This window comes from Paramisgurnus dabryanus, chromosome 1 (assembly GCF_030506205.2).
Source record: "Paramisgurnus dabryanus chromosome 1, PD_genome_1.1, whole genome shotgun sequence".
In the NCBI taxonomy this organism is placed as follows: domain Eukaryota; kingdom Metazoa; phylum Chordata; class Actinopteri; order Cypriniformes; family Cobitidae; genus Paramisgurnus; species Paramisgurnus dabryanus.
In genome coordinates, this window is record NC_133337.1 from 16157383 (window position 1) to 16175676 (window position 18294).

At 36.4% G+C, this 18294-nt stretch overlaps 1 protein-coding gene across 1 annotated transcript in view; it reads left to right on the forward strand.

Annotated features, from left to right (window-relative positions):
* Window positions 1-18294, forward strand: part of LOC135760685 (copine-8) — a 133763-nt gene that overhangs the window by 87458 nt on the left and 28011 nt on the right. Inside the window, exons 9-13 of the mRNA XM_065274782.1 lie at window positions 5433-5537; window positions 8987-9028; window positions 11789-11864; window positions 14544-14597; window positions 15106-15167. Of these exons, the coding sequence (XP_065130854.1) occupies window positions 5433-5537; window positions 8987-9028; window positions 11789-11864; window positions 14544-14597; window positions 15106-15167 (339 nt within the window). The remainder of the gene's footprint in view (window positions 1-5432; window positions 5538-8986; window positions 9029-11788; window positions 11865-14543; window positions 14598-15105; window positions 15168-18294) is intronic.

Consider the following 18294-nt stretch of genomic DNA (forward strand, 5'->3'; position numbering starts at 1 on the left):
GAGACAGCTCCGGGAGATCACATTCACTGCACACGCATAAAATTGTAGGACATTGAAGGCAGGAAAGGATACATCTATGCGGCCTTTAAAAATCGACCTGATGAAGGTATCTCAGGAGACAGGAAGTAAAGAAAACATTGGATTTGGACGTGCCTTGATGCTTTCCTACCTTGAAATGCTGCATCCAGAGGGAACATTTCAAATCTTACGAACGCAGCCAATGTCTGGCTCATCTGACACACCTGATTCATGTCTTGCAGTTTCTTTTAATAAGCTGATGAGATGAATCAGGTGTGTCCGATGAGGGAGACACATAAAGACTGTGTCCGAAATCTTTAAAACGCTGCCTCTGAAGGCATCAAGGTACGTCCGAATCCAATGTTTGGTTTACTTCCTGTCACCTAAGATTCCTTTATCGTTTTGTCCCACAATTCTATGCATAGGCATGTGCGAGGAATGTGATTGGCCGAGCCTGGTTGAGTTTGAAAAAATAAAATGGTGGCCAAGAAAGCGGCTGAAGTACAAATGTAGTGCAAACACCTTTCAATTGCATTTCTAGGGAAAAATGTGTATTGTTGTTTTCAAATATGGGATTAGTTATTACAATGGTGCTCTCTGTTTATATTTCATTGAATTCCGTATGCTGCCCATGAAGGCTGTCTGAATACATTTCCCCTATGCAAGTCATTGCCTCATGAGACAGCAAGGCGAACACATGATAGAGAAGCCCTGCCAGAGGATCTGCCTTAGGTGTTTAACCACTGTGAACTTGCATAAGATAGTTCAACGCGTGTCAACCTTTGAATCACTAGAGTTATTTGCTTATAGAAATATGGCATATTATGCCTGTGATTTTAAAGATACTGTCTTTCCCCATTCAAGTAGATGGGACTTAGTCTTGCATAATATTGTGCAGCCGCTTGATAAAGGAAACATCGTGGGTGTGGTATTCCTGGACTTAAAGAGGGCATTCGATACAGTAAATCATAGTCATCTTATTTCAAAACTGTCATCTTATAACATGTCACATCAGGCACTATCATGGTTCGGGTTTTACTTACAGGGCCGAGAACAATGTGTAGATATTGATCATGTAAAATCTGCCCCATGTAAAATTAAGACCGGAGTCCCTCAGGGAACCATACTGGGGCCTGTTCTCTTCAACCTGCACGTGAACGAGCTGCCTGAAGTGTGTCCTGAAGATATAATACATTATACTTACTGTGTACATAGACAAGTTTTTTAGGGAAGATTTAGGGTTAGTGATGGGTCAAGAGTAAATTTATATGAAGATACTTTGAATGTAAGTACAATGTAACAACACATAGTTACGTTGTATAGAAAAAAAAGGACAGTGGTTACTTTGTAGTAAAAGGACACCTAAAATAAATCAGTTAACCAGTTTTCACCATGAATATAGCCATAGATTCTGGAATGGCTTTATGAATAAATAAACAAATAATAAACTATTAATGGAGGAAGGTACAGTGCTCAGTATGGCTGTTTAGCGTCTGAAATCCCGCATTCTGGAAAAAAGCTGATCATCAATTATTAAAGACTATTAACAGTAACATGCATTCGCATTTGGCAGACGCTTTTATCCAAAGCAACTTACAGTACATTACACATGACCTTTCACACTGTTAATGCATTGCTCAACGCGTGTCAACCTTTGCATCACTAGAGCAATTTGCTTATAGAAATATGGTATATTATGCTTGTGATTTTAAAGATACTGTCTTTCCCCATTCAAGTAGATGGGATTTAGTCTTGTGTGACTGAAATAGCTTCCCGGAGGCGTTGGAAATATGGCCGCAAAGTATAGAGACTTTCTTTAAAGGGACATTGTTATTTTACAGCAATTGTTAGTGAGTCACCATTGACTCACTTGTTTTGTTGTTGTTCAAGCTTTTGAACAGCATGCACATATCATGGTTTTAATTGCATCATTGATTAAAAAAATCAAAAGCAACAATGACAGGTTGTTCATTTCAGTTCTGTAAATAGGGCTGCGTTAAATATCAAAATATTGTGGATACATTATGTATGCCAATGACAATTTCTGATGGAGATAATTTGGTTGGTGAAAGCAACTCACTCACTCATGAATATTCAGCTTGAGATTAAAGAATTTGGATTGAATTTCTCTGTAAACAGGAAGTGGCTATCGACCTTACTTTTGTATTGTGACGTATTTGCATGCGAAAATGAATATTACACTAAATAAATAGAAGGCGTGGATTGCGTTTTTAACTCTTAATTGATTGGATTTAGAAATATAGGTGTTTCATTTATAACTCGTAGACAGTTTGAGGGGGCGGAGTTAACAGATGCTCCTGCCCAAGCTGAAGTCATCAGAGAATAATCGCCATAAAAGGGCGAAGTACGTACCAGATTTTGATTAACTTTTATGAGGGCACATGAATTAAAAAATATATAATTACCCACACAAATAAATTGTTTATAATGTACGTTGCAATATTACATAAAAAATAAGAATTGTCAGTTTTGATTAAATGGGCACTTTAAGTTATCCTTGCTCTTCTAAAAGCTTAAAGTAAATGCAGTGTAAATGCTGTCATGGTTACAGTTTTTTAAAATCATTGCAAATATATTGTTTAAAAAAAGAACGGTCAATGTTGTTGTCTGACCATTAGTTGGCTTCTGGTTTTAGGACCGTGACTGGCCTCAGACTACCTCACAGCAAAACATGACATTTTAAGACCATTTTTAAGCAACACTAAAATTGCCCACATACCTAAACCTCCTGAACCTTAAAAGGCTAAGAAAAACAGTGTGTGAGAGAAAGAGACAGAGAGAGAGAGAGAGAGAGAGAGCAAGTAAATACTGTAGAAAGAAAGGCCAGTATTGAGCTGTGTGCTGAGCCTGTAACTGAGCAATCCATTCATGTGTCTGTCCTTTAGAGAACAGAGTCCGTTTTTAAAGAAAATCCTGTGGCTGTGAGGAGTTGAGGGAGGTTTAGCTCAAGGGCCACTGTCTAAAAGTCAAACCAATTATGTCAAATATTTTCTTCGGTTTCTCAAGCAGCCCAGTTGATGCTGAGCAATATGAATGTCTAACAACATTACCGCTAGGATTCGTTTTCTATAATTTTACAGAAAAACTATCCCAAAGCTCCACAGTGATGAGTAAAGTAAATAAATAGCTTAACTTCATTTTCTGTTAAACATTTCTGTAGAAATTACAGTATTACTGGCAACTTACTGTAGATTTAAATTTATGTTACTAACTTGCAACAGTTTGTTTAAAGTTAAATGAACATTAAATAACAGCATCATGCAAAGCATTCTGGGAAGGAACCAAAATCTGTAGAAAAAGGTTGGTGAGGATTTCTGGTTCCCAGAATGCTTTGCATGAGGCTGTTATTTTAGTTTAATTCTGTAATAAAAATGTTTAATGTTCATTTTACTTTAAGCAAACTGTTGCAGGTAAGCTGCATAACTACAGCAAATATTTTACAGTGTAGGTGGATAGTATCCAGTAATGTTTTGTACACTGTCAAAAAGTACAGCTTTCCATCTTAAGACTTCATATTAGTACCGAAATTTCCGGTTGTTTTGGGAGATACGCCCCATTTTGAGATTGCCCTATCGTCAGTCTTTGAGACCTTTGAAGGCAGTAGTTTATTTATTTGTCTCATTTTTTTACTCATTTATGACAAGTCACTTGACTGATGGACAAAAAAGAAGCAAGGGCAACACTGTCATGACCGCAACCTTCCTAAAACTGATGCCATGAATCCGAGCGCGTCATTGAAGCCCAAGCCCTCTAAAATTTTCTGTGTTACAGGCAGAGGGAACAAAACACTTGCTGGTTTTAACCCTCTGCGCGCTAACAACCTCTCTAGTGCAAGGAAATGTCAGAGCCGCACGTATTACAAGCTCATGTGCGAGAAACAGTCCAAATCGTGCGCATTATAGGAGTAAGAAAAGAATGCAATGCACATGTTAATGTGAAACTATGATGATAATAATAATCATTGCTAACTATCGTCATGAAAGCCTGCTATTGGCGATATGTCTGACGATTGTTGATTACACGATACTATCTATCGGCACAACCCTAATTTCCTTTTAGAGTCATTTAACCCTTTAGATGCCCCACCAAGAAAAGGCATTTAAAATCATTTTTGTTTGCATTTCTTATCTCCTTACGTCGCTAGTTACCACACTCAATGTTGGGAGTACATATTTCTGATAATGAGCAAAATAAATTACAAGAATAATATTTTAGTTCAAATCATATCTAAAGCATATCAAAAACTACACTGAGCTAGCGTCACTTTATAAAATTAATGTATACAATGTTAACTACAGATCGGCTGCCAAACCTCCCTTCACATAGCAGTGATCCAAGATCGCCATTTCCACTTATCTTTAAGAAACCAAAAAGTTTGTTATTTTTGACGAAGTATTTGTTCCAGAGTTCAATTAAGCCACTAGCCAGCCATTAAATAAATTGAGACCAGGGAGGGTCCAGCAGGGGCCAGTGCCCCTGTGACAACAAGCTTGGACCCCCTTTTGCCCCCTCTAAATTTGGGGTGTAAAATTATTTTTAAAACATTTTTGCAATTGTTGTTTTTTACATCCGTAATTAGACAGTGGCATAAACATGGTATTTGGTCTGTTAATGCCTTTAGTGCAGAAAATGATACGACAAGAATAAGGTCTAAATGTAACTGGCCCTACTGGCCCCAGATTTGCCCCCCCCCCAGTTGAAATGGTCTAGATCCGGCACTGATGGAGACCGGAAGTTCAGATGTGTTACCATGACAAAGCGCATGTGTCCTATGAAATGGTCTATATTTGTACCTAATGGTAAATTGTGCAAATTGACGGCCAATGGAAACACTTCAATTTTTCAAAAACTTCCATATATATTGGCAAAAAACTTTTTGCATCAGGTGGTTTTTCAGGCATTTCAGAAAAGTTTTATTTTGACAGCTGGTTCATATATTTTGACATTAAAGCAACACTAAAGAGTTTTTGCTCTTTGCTCCCCCTACAGGTTGGAAGCGGAATTGTCCATTACCACTGTCGTAAATAATTTAGCCTGCTGCAGCAAAGCTGGCTCTGATTGTATTGTAGGTCTGCCGTAAAGCAAGTTTTTGTAGTTTTCACTCGAACTACAGGACCGCGACCCGACGGTTGGAAACTTCTTTAGTGCGGTTTTGGCCGATAGAGGGCTGCAAAGTGAATGTGAAAGTACCGTCCACCCTGTTTCGAGTGGACGAATGACTGAAACTTTTTTGGAAACGTTATTTTAACGTAAAAAAAGTCTTTAGTGTTGCTTTAATGTATTGATAAATAAATTTAATCTAATAAATGTATTACCTGCATGAAAAATAAAACCTTCTATTTCAAACAGTTATATTACAATAATATGTTAACCAATTTCCTTTTGTCTTACAGATTCACAATTTGCCATAAAACAGAGGTGGTGAAGAACACACTAAACCCTGTGTGGCAGGCCTTCAAGATACCTGTCAGAGCCTTATGCAATGGTGATTATGACAGGTATGGACTAAAGAATATTATATATATTTTTGTATTTATACATGGAAATATACATGAATACTTAATTCTGATTGGTCAGTGGCAAAATACAGACATTGAAGTACTATAAATGGTAGTGTGATCATCTTGACCGATGCAGGTTAATACTTACAAATAAATGTAATATAAATATTTATATTATTTAATTATATATATATATATATATATATATATATATATATATATATATATATATGAAATTATATTTACAACTGTGTGTTTGTCTGGTTTAAAGTTTATGTCTTGGTGTTGTGTTCAATAATTTACTTGTGGCAATAACTGTGCAATAAGCGGGATAATATAGAGAGGACCACAACCGAATGCAGAGGGATCTTTTATCACCCTGAAGGGGTTTATTATTGGCTGGCTGGTTGTACATAACCCCCGTTTTTCATTTGCTGGGTTGTAGAAAATTGGTGTTTTGTGTTGTAGAAAATTACTTTATATTTGCTATGGGATATTAGTGTGTTTTATTTGGTTGTGGTAATTTAAAATATTTAAATAAGCATATTTAAGTTCTGAGAAATGTGTATGTTTTAACCATGTGTTAAAAATCTGTTTTTTGTTGGGTTAAAGTTAGTAATTTTCAATTTCAATATATAATCACAAACATCCTTATTTGTCCATAAACTATTTCAGAGTCAGGGGTTACAGTTACAGGAATATCAGCTAGCCGTATAGTAAGTCAAAGAGACCCAGCGTAGAGGGAAATCCTAAGTGCAACATTTCAGCATATCTCAGAAGCCTCCATCAGGAGTGCCTCCAACAAGACTCTTGCAGTGTGGTGATAAATCAGGAAGCTTCTGCACAGTAGCGGTACTCTCGCTGATGATCATCGATTGGTGCCGTGGCAGACTCTCCCACACAATGCCGTGGCTTTATCTCTAATTGAACATGTAAAAAACGAAAGAGAGGGCACGTCAGAAAGAAAAGAAGAGTGCTGGGCAACCAGGGGAGTCTGGGATGCCAGATAAGCCACCACACACACTCTAATAAAGAACCGAGGAGTGTCTTGTGATGATAACACTGAGAATAGATGCTGAGGGATGTTGTGGGGATTGGGTTCTTGTAAGTAGTGCTCAGTTAAAGCTCTGTGTAATTGACAGAGCTGTTCGGTTTGAACTGCGCAAGCTCATCACATGCTTGTCGCTTTGAGGATAGTAGAAGTAATTATTTACTGTGAAATACACTAATCAATGTGAAAAAGTTAGATTAAAAGAAAAGTAGACTGATTTTAGAGATGATAGAAAGGCATTTGCTAAAGTATGTTTGTTGCTATGTGAATGGCAGGGTGTTTTAGATGGTTGTTAGGTCATGTCTACTAGTTTTTGCTAGGTGGTTGAGAGGTTAGAAGTGTTGAGTGCAACTGGCTCAAGTTAAGAGAGACTATCATCAAGTCTTTTAGATTAGTAGTTCTCAACCCAGTTTCATGACTTTTTATAAAATACATTAATTCATCATAATGCCTGTGTACTTAAACCTCATAAAAATAAGGCTATTAACTTATACCACCACCACCATTGCATAATTGAATATGTTTTATTTAATTGAAATGTTAAGTTTTGGAATGTTTTATTTGTTAAATTTTCTTTGGGGGGGCATAAAGGGATGCACCGTAAACAAGGGGGGCCGCATGGTAAAAAGTTTGAGAACGATTGTTTTAGATGTTCTGGTCTTGATGCGCATGGTCTGTATTACACTCATATACTATTATGTAGGGTGTTTAAAAGGTTCTTAAACAATGCAAAAGAGGAACTATTTGTGACCCTGTACCACAAAACCAACCGTAAGGGTCAATATATTGAAATTGAGATTTATACATCACCTGAAAGCTAAATAAATAAGCTTCCCATTGATAAATGGTTTAGGATTGTTAGGATATTACAATATTTGGCCATTGTAGTTACCTTCGTACAACTTTTTGAAAATCTAAAACATCAAAATATTGAGAAAATAGTCTTTAAAGTTACCAAAACGAAGTTCTTATCATCTGCTTCCACGCATAAAAATAAAATTTAGATTTTTTTACGAAAGGAAATGTACAAAATAGAAACATGGAACTTGATCTTAACATAATATCCTAATGATTTTTGGCATTAAAGAAAAATTGATCAATTTGACCCATACAATGTATTTTTGGCATTTGCTGCAAATATACCTGTGCTTACTTACTAAGGTTTTGTGTTCCAGGTTCACAAATTTGGTTAAAAAAGAACCTTTCAGTCAAAAGTTTAAAATATTTTTTTTTTCAAAATTTAATCTAAAAACCTTTATTCATTACAAAGAACTTTTTGTGAAACAGAAAAGTTCTTCAGATGGAACCATTAGTGGCGGCTTGTGACTGCTCATCCAAGGGGCGCTTATTCAAAATATGCGTTTGTTGCGTCATGTGAACCATGTGCATCACGTGTTTTGTCAAAATAAGTGCCTGCTGTACTCGCGTCAAGACTGTTTATGATAAAAGAGACGCTCACGTTCACAAAATACATGCAAGAGACTCCCTAAACAGTAAACTCTTGTTACGCATGAGATTATGCGAGTATCTGGCAAATGCAAGCGTCTCTTTTATCATAAACCCTTTAGACGCGTCTGCAGCAGGCTCTTATTTTGACAAAACAACTGATGCACACAGGTTCACTCTACACGCAGAACACATATTTTGAAAAAAGGAACCACACACATGACGGGCTACATACATGTTGTGACGAACTTCGCATTGTGTGCCCATGAAAAAAGAAGTCACCGGCCACCACTGGAAACAGCCAAAATGGTTCTTCTATGGCATTGTGAAGCACCTTTATAGTGCAGATGTTGTAGCTGATGGTTGCATTTTCCAAAAAATGCATGAATATGCAAATGCAAGTATGCCCTGAAGTACTTGAGTTGCTGTCTTTTCATGAAGTGCTGAAATGTCAATCACTTATCCATTAAATTATTTAGGTTAATTTTCTTAAATATTACATTTACTTTACATTTACTACTACAATACATTAAATATTCAGTGTTGTTATCCTCATAATCGGGTTCATTTGGCAAAAGTGCATTTATTTTAAATGATCAGATCACAAATATCAGACCCAACAGGTGTCCCAGCCGAGGCAGCTGTAAAAGCTTTAGACCTGAACGCACACAGGTTGGACATTTGGTTGTCTGGTTTTATATTTTGTTAGCTATTAAGTTTTTACAGTCATTGTGCTTTGCAATCAACCACTTGAACAAATGATAAACAACCATTATTTCTCTAAATTAAAAGAAAAACACAAATGAATGTGGTGTAAATTAACTCTCTTTCATCATAGATAAATTGATGTTGATGTGGGATTGTAGTCACATATACACACTACAGTTTATGTTGTTCAATTTAGACCAAGTAGAACCAGTTTAACAAATTCTCTCTCTCACACACACAGAACGATCAAGGTTGAAGTATATGACTGGGACCGAGATGGCAGGTAATGAATTGTAAACAGTCACTGCATCTAACATCCATTAATTCATCATGTGTGTAATGGTAGCTGAAGTGTTATCAAAGTAAAGCAGAAAATAAGTGTGATACAGACACACGCTTATGACTATAGTGGACAAAAGTACACGTTTGCTATATTTGAGGTAAATGCGTTGAGTCTGTAGAGTGCATAGAGCACAACAGTCAGGTTTCAAGGAAGTAAAATATAGAGAAATCAATACGCAATAACGCATAGCCTTATTTAGGTAAGGAGCTAACTTCAATCTGGAAGATCCACCAATCAGAAAAGGCACTGTTACTATAGAAACAAAACTTAATGCAGAAGGGATCAGCATTGATTGTTTACCCCCAAGAAGCATGTTGAACTATACATACATATATATTTGAATGGGATTATTAAGCAATAAATCGAAAGTATTGTTTTCATACTTATAATCAGTTACTGTCAATCAATGTTTTTGTATTGTGTAACTGTTTTTGTTTTTATTGAACACGCATTTATTATTAACTACATATTTGCCTCAATTAACTTTTAATTTACTGCTTAACTTAAAGGGGACTGCTTAACTTAAAGGGCTTTAATTGGTCCCCAGTTCTTCTATCAACATAGAAAATTTGGGAAAAAAACAGTATCTTAGTTTTGGTAAACCATTCTCTGCAAGCATGTAAAAAAAGTGATTAAAATCTGGCTCTCTGGTCCTTAAATAAATGATCTACATGTTAAAATAAATGATCTATATGGTATTTTGAGCTAGAACATAAATACTCTGGGGATATTCAAATATTTATTTGACATCAGGAAATGTCCCCTTTAATAAGGTAGTTTTTGTAGCATTAAGGTATTGGGAAGGATTAAAGGGGCCATGGCACAAGACTTTTTTAAGATGTCAAATAAATCTTTGGTGTCCCCAGAGCACATATGTGAAGTTTTAGCTCAAAATACCACATAAATAATTTATTATAGCATGTTAAAATTGCCACTTTGTAGGTGTGTGCAAAAATGTGCCGTTTTGGGTGTGTCCTTTAAAATGCAAATGAGCTGATGAAATTCAAACACTGATCACAATGATGGCGGTTTGTTGCAATTAAAACTCAATTGTGCTTTTCTCTGCACTAAATGGCAGTGCTGTGGTTGGATAGTGCAGATTAGAGCTGTAATCGGGCCTTAAAAGTTAGGCCCGAAATGTCAGGCCCGAAATGTCCGGAGCCCGACAGAATGCAGCCCGAACCCGAACGTACATTTAGATTGACAGCTATTTAAAAGCCCGAACCCGTTTACAGCCCGACATTATTTAAATGTGCGCACACACACAGCTTTTGTCAAGAATGAGAAATTTACACAGGTTTTAACATTATTTATTCATGACTAATAATCTACACGCACTTGGAAGTTGAAACAAAGAAATAAAATAAGTCATCTGTAACATTGTAACATCTTATTCTAAATAGGCTTATGCAATACACTATAAATATGCCAATAAAATTATTATTTCTTAACGAATTAAATTAAGATAATACATTCTGAATTAAGATGGGTATTTGGCAATAACAAAATTAAGAGAAAGGCTCCGCGGGATTTGCGTCGGCACTTCTCTCCATTACTGCCAACATTAGTCTATATCCTCTGTCTAAATTATGTATTTAAGACTCGATTCATATTTAGTTATACATTGAAAAACCTACTCACCAAGATTAGGCTACATGTTTTTGATGAGGAAAATCATTAAATCCAATCCACTGTAAATGAATTCAGCGTGATCCTGCGCTACTGATTGAACTTGACCGCTCATTTACCTCACAAAGCCGGAGCGCAAGCCCGAGCCCGCCCCGAGCCCGTGTAAAATGTTAGAAAGGAAGCCCGAACCCGCCCGAGCCCGTCGGGTCCCGACGGGTCCCGTCGGGTTCGGGCAAAGATCTTCAGCTCTAGTGCAGATTAAGGGATGATATTATTATAATAAGAGCTCCTTATGACATCATACGGAGAGCCAAATTTCAACTACCTATTTTTTATGTGCTTGTAGAGAATGGTTTACCAAAACTAAGTTACTGGGTTGATCTTTTTTCACATTTTCGAGGTTGATAGAAGCACTGGGGACCCAATCATAGCACTTAAACATGGAAAAGTCAGATTTTTATGCCATGGCCCCTTTAAGGAATGAAGAATGTGGTCATACAATAATATGTGCTTTACTAGCAAACAGCCAATATGCTAGTAATAAGCAAGCTAATAGATAATATCTTGTTAAAAGTGAGAATAGGTCCCCCTACAAAAGTATTGCTGAAAGATTATAGGAGCAGGCAAGCTAAATTATAGGGACATGAGCCCTAATTTTTGTTTCTGATTTAAATGAATATTAAATCTGATAGCATAACCTATAAATTCTAATTTTCAGTGTCTCAGTCAGCTTCATGCGAATATACATATTTTACATATTCATCTTTGTTAACTCATCTGCGTGTGGAGTTTGTTATATATTTATATCAGCACACCAGTGTTTTAGAACAGAAATAAAACTCAATCAGTCACTTGACGTCTGCATTGCATTTAGATAAATCATTAAACTCATTTTAATGGATTTTGAGGCTGCTTCGATGAAAGATAATAAATCACTTTTTATAGCAATTATAAAAGTCTGAGTGCTGATTGGAGATCAGGAATTTATCTGAGCCAATACAAATTTGACTCAAAGTTCTCCATGCTGACAGATGTGTGTTTGTGTGTGTGTGTGTGTGTCTGTACAAAAAGTCATGACTTCATTGGAGAATTCAGCACAAGTTACAGAGAGCTATCAAGAGGCCAGTCACAATTCAACGTGTATGAGGTAAGCTGACGTTCTGTCAAGAGCGTTGTCTCAGTGGTTTTTGAAATACTAGCATATTATTTTTTCTGAAGAACTGTAACAAAAATGCTGCAACTTCTGCTTTACAATGTGGCAGATTCAAAAACAAACTGAACTGAAATGTTTACAAAAAGTGGTTGTTGATTTTTTTAGAGTAGGTTTCAGAGTTTGTATAAACAGTTTAAACTAGCTGCTTATTATTTTATGTTGTTTAGATTGTTATATAGGCTAATAATTTGTGCAACAAATATGAATCATATAAGTAAATATTTATCTCTTTGTTTGAGATGAGCTGGCAGTAATTAAAGGTAATAAATAAAGTGCTCTTGCCTGTTTTAATACAGTATGTCTACACTCATGAGAGTGTTTGTGTGCGTGACTGTGTGTTGGCGTTTAAGTCTTCAGAAGGAGCCATCCAATGGCAAATAGCAAAATTAGGGCTGTTAAGTTAACAGCATTTATTACATTTTATTAAAGGGTTAGTTCCAATCCTTGATTTTGATTGGTCAATAGGTGTGCTTTATTCACGATAAAACACTGCTATGACCGCTTCACCCAACGGTTCTGCTTATTACTGCACCCTTAGCAACACCCTTAGCAACCACACATATCGGTTTGTTGTTTTTATTTGAGCTTTCATGCATATTACACATTTATGGTCAGGGACTATTTTTTCTAGCGGAAGGAATGCTTTTTATTGATTTAAGTTCATGAAAGTTGCACTAATATTTTTTTTACTTTAATATTGTGTGGTAACCGTTTTATAAAAGCAATGAGGTACTTGAGGCAAGTGCTGTATCGTGAATAAGTAACGGCTGAAGGGGTTGCAGGCACTCCGCTTCACGTCGTGCCTAACAACGCCCTTCAGCCGTTACTTATTCACGATACAGCACAGCCTCTCATACCTTATTGCTTACATAATAGTTATGGGGGAAAATAACGTGGTTACATTTTGAACACACCCGATCAAGCCAGTGCTGCATAGTAAAGGTGTAACAATACATCATTATGGATAAATACATACATTTTATTTCTAACGATCTGATGCATCGATGCCACACGTGAAAAATACAAAAAACGATTTGAGGTACCTTTATTTTGACACTCTCCACGTTCTCATTCCTTGACGTAAAGTCCATCTACGCATTTCCACCAAAGGGAGCATTTTTGTTTATTTTCATCTGCTAGTGTGAGCAAATGAATGCAATGCAGCAACAAAGTGGTTGTAGCAGCGAAAACACAGCGAAAAAGAGACAAGCGTGTGTTTAGCTCCTGAACATGTTGATCAGTTACTAGCTTTATTTTTTTATTAATTTATTTTTCAATTTTTCAATACTGAAAGACTTTGACTGTTGCCATCATTAGCATGATTTTATGTGACATTTTGCCCCTAATTTGTCATCATGCATTAATTAAATGTAATTAAATAAAATTAAAAATGTAACTACTTAACTAGGCACGTAATATAAAAATATCGGCAAATTAATTGAATTGGATCGAAACGTAATCACATAAAATAAGCGTTTGATGTATCGGCAAAATCGCTGGTGGAGAAAATTGTTTTTGTATCGAATCGTAATCGAACGTCTGACATACTGCATAGTCACAAAGGTTTATCATTTTACATGCTTTCAGGCCTTGCCAATTTAAATATTTAAACACAAGACGCAAAACAAATTTTATTGCAGCGCTCACACGCTGTTTATTAAGTTGTGTGTGTGTGTGTCTAAAGCCAGGGTCCAGAAATCTTCCAAGGCTTCAGACAATGCACAAATGATACATCCAAAACGTGGGTGTGTCCAGTGGCAGCTTGTGACTGTTCAGATAAAATAAGTGTTCGCAGTGTCGGTTGTGTTGCTCTTGTTTTCAAAATATGTGTTTGTTGCGTCATGTGAACCATGTGCATCATGTGTTTTGTCAAGATGAGTGCCTGCTGCACACACGTCAAAAACATTTATAATAAAAGAGACGCTCACGTTCACAAAATACACGCAAGACACTCCCTTAACACTTACCTCTGATTACGCATGAAATTATGTGAGTATCTGGCAAATGCGATTGTCTCTTTTATCATAAACCCTTTAGACGCATCTGCAGCAGGCACTTATTTTGATAAGACACATGATGCACATAGGATCACTCGACGCGCAGAACACATATTTTGAAATTACGAACAACAGATATGGTACATTTGACAACCCTACTTTATATAACACAAATGCTTTAATTAATAAGTAAATATAAAACAGATTTATCTTGCTCATTAAATAAAAAAAGTTTGATGTATTATGAAGGCATACTTTGACATTCACAACCCTTCTTCAGAAGTTTTCCAGCATTTTATATTATCCTCTTTCAAATTTAAACAGAAAAGTTACATTTCTGTTCAGCAAAAAAAAAAAAAAAATTGGTAGAGAAAAGTGCTGTATATTGACAAACTGCATGATGATAATATTTACATTTGGTTACATCACATTGTCAGACAAATTTATTCAACGCAGGAAGTTCAAATACCTGCATTGCCTGGTATTTAAACTCATGACCTGTTGGGCATTGCTTGCAACCACCCTTTACCAATAAGGAGCTTTAAGGAACACCTACAGTATTGTACCATAGTTTTGATTTGCTAAATAATTATAATCGCCCACTCTCTCCACACAGGTCATAAACCCCAAGAAGAAAGGCAAGAAGAAAAAATACCTCAACTCTGGAACAGTAAGCAGAGACTTTTTTATGACTATTTGTTGTAAGTGTGAATTTTGGTAATGATGCTGCAAAAGTGGTATTTTGACAGCTGTTCAAGTCAGTGTAGCATTACAAAATGTTTGTAAGTTCTTGTGAATTTGGACAGTACAAAGAATAAATAATTATTCATTTTAAATGTTTCCAAATAATTTTTGTTCTTCTTTTTATTTTTTTTTATTTGACATTTCTTGTTACTTTTGTTTGGCTACTTATCATAATAGTTTTACTACATATTGTACTTATTGTAAATGTATCTAATGAAGCATAGCATGTCACCTTAACTGAGATCCTTATAATAAAGACTGTTCTGATAAAAATATAAAAAAATATGCCATCTGACAACTACTTCTATAAAAGCTACTTTAAATATTGAGTTGCTTATAACTTAGCAGTGCATTAAAAAAAAAATCAAAAGTTTTGGCATATACCAGGGCCTATTTGTTTTTACTATATTTACCAATGTCCATTTTTTTTTTAGGTTACGCTCCTGTCATTTCTTGTTGACACTGAAGTTACCTTCCTAGACTATATCAAGGGCGGGTGAGTCATGTTTGCTCTTTCTTTTATAATTAGCCTCAAAGGGAAACCTCACACAGCAAGTGCGTGTGGAAAGCAAAACGACAGATCGCAGTAGTCGTCAGGTCCTTGTTTTAAGTGCTTCTGGGTAATTACACAGGCGGCAGAAATGACAGACTTCATACGAGCAAGTCGGACACCATGAGTGATCTAGTCCATTCATGGCAGATGATAGATGAAGCTGTGTTGCTAATCTTAGCACAGGTTGTTTGAATGTATTGGTATGTGTGTGATGAAATGTGAGCTATGCTGCCTGTCGGTTTTAGAGGGGTGGGCAGGGTGCATCCATGCATGGCAGATCGCACGCCCACGTTGAGCGACGGTTTTCATTATGGAGGTAAGAGGGAGGCTGCAGTCACATAACATCACCAGGCATCCATTCTAATAACATCTCTGTCCTTATAGGCTGAGCTGGTCAGTGGCAAAATGTCAGTGCACTCGAACTGAATTCGTCTATGGCAATAGTTCCTATAATTGTATTTATCAATATCATTCAAATTGAAAGCAAAACTGAAACGTAAAAAGAATCTATTCACAAGCAAAATCTTATGGGATAAGTATGTCAATGGAAAACACATACCTACCCAAATGCACACAGATGCACTATTTTTGTAAACTCCCTAAGCGTTTTTTTCTCAGCAGTAATGGCTGATGTTTCCTGTGCGTGTTATTGTGTGAATGACTAGAGTGGAAAGTTGTGTACGGCTGTAAATGGATTTTTGTCGAGAACTCTTTTACATTACGTAAGGGAAGTCGTGTTTTCGGTTTTCCTATTTATGCACATTTTCCTTTCCATTTTCCTCGCGTTATAAAAGCTTCTCTGCACCTGTTGGCTGTCGCAATTTGAGGCACTGTTAGTGTAATTCTGCTTGACAGTGTTTGTGCTGTAGCCTCCAGCGAAATACTCCAACTTGGTGTGAGCACATACCGGTTTGGAGAAAAAGTTATTGTTATAGGTACAGTACTTGCATAAGACCATATTTCAATGCAACAGTTCAATGGCGCGTAGCCAACGTACAAAAGTATGTAAATGTAATAAGGAAGAATACAATAATCTTGTGTGAAGAATGAGTTTAAAATATGTGTCAAGACCAAGTGTGCCACACAAGTCCTGAAATGTAAAGCCAAAACGTCTCGATCGCCCCTCAGTGACTGGTCCTAAACCCCGCCTCCCCCATGTTATTTAATGGGATTTGAGACCAACTAAACAATTTAATTACACTTCAATTATCTTTTTTCCGAAGCTGGTTTCTGTCATTTACTGTAGTTTTATCATGCTGATGTGGTGTCATGTCATGATTGACAGCTGTAATATGCGCATTATGCGAGAGCGAGGGCGGTGCCTTGATATTGCGGCTTTATTTCCTGCTCACTACTGCAAAGGACTGGTCCTGAAATCGCTATTGCGCAGACACAAAACCCAAGATGTCAGCGTCATATCGGGACACTGGCGGCTTCACTTTTCACCAGTGGAAGAGAGCGAATGGGCGTCATCCTATTATTTTTTTACAGTCTATGGTCAAGACCTACAGTACAAAAACTAGTTAGAACGAGTAACAACAGCTGGGTCTTTGTAAGAAGTTATTAGAGTGTGGTTTCAGTGGTGATTTTGGGTAGTTTTTTTGAAAAATGTTCAATTGCTCATCAATGTCACTTTTGGGGGTGGCCGGACAAATATTACACTGCATAAAATGACTTAGTATTTTTGTATTGTTTGTAGTACACATATCAAAAAATTCTTAAATCAGGATTAATTTTCTTGATGAGCAAAATTACCTAAAATAATAAGTCTAATTTTAGACAAAAATATAAAATTTAAGCGAATGTGTGCTTAAACATTTTCTTAAAATTTTCTTGATTTTTTATTAAAGAGTAACTAAACCCTAAACCAACTTTTTTTAGTTAATGATCTGTAAGAATGATGCTTTATTAGTGCTGTTCATTGATTTTAGTAAGTTTTTTGACATTTGGATATAAAGTGTTTCAATACTACAATATATGGTGTAAAAACGTCTGAGTGCTGCCCTCTTCAGGTTGAACGGTGGCTACTGCAGTTGAATTTTCCTATTGGATGTTGGGTCCAAGAAATGACTCGTGACGTAAGCAGGATCAAGCTCACCACGCCCTTGTTACGATCTCACCACACACTTAGTTCGTCCCCTTTATCTCCGTTGGGATCTGCCCACTTTTCTTGCATTTTTCAAATATTGCAGTGGGTGGAGTCAGGCTCTGACCAGGGGTTTAGTTACAGTTTAAGTGTTTAAGAAAAAAGTAAACTTATTTCAAATCTTTTTTCTTACACCGTTTGCATATTTTTTGCTAGTTTAAGGCACAAATTCACTTAAATTTGATATTTTTGTCTAAAAACTAGACTTATTTTCTTAGGTAATTTTGCTCACCAAAACAAAAATCTATCTTGATTTAAGAATTGTTAGATATTTGTACTGAAAAAAGACAAAGTAAGAAAGACCATTTTTCCAGTGTATTCAACAACCAACCGGTGCATTGTTCAATGACTGATAAACAAAACAGAAGTATCATAGCAACCAAAGAGCTCAGCTGAAAAAAATGCTTTTCAGTCACGTTTAAACGCCTTGTGTACACGCCCCCTAAGCTTCTTCCTGGGTTAGTGACATCACAAACCCCCAAATTTACACATGGCGAGGCCATGTTAGGCTGCTTTTTTATGACAACTCATGTTTGGCTCTGTTAGCCAGTTAGCTAAATGTAAATTCATACTGACAAACGTCTACAAAGATATTTAATATTAATAAAATGGGTCACTGGTATTGATATAAATGGGGGAAATCACATCGATCAATATGACCGCACTAAGGGGCGATTCACATTTCGCATCTCTTGCACGCTGAAGTTCGTTATTTCATCTCAACTTTTCAGAATGCCGCAAGCACACTACAGGTCATGTGACAAGAACCAACCGACAGTCGCGTTTTAGATGCGAAATGTGAACCGCCCCCTCATCCTGCCTTACAGTTAAGAGAGACAATTATTAACCATTATAAAAGGCAGTATATAAAAGGTCTTTCCATTTCAAGACCTGGAGGCGTTTTTAATCCAACCAGTGAACTTC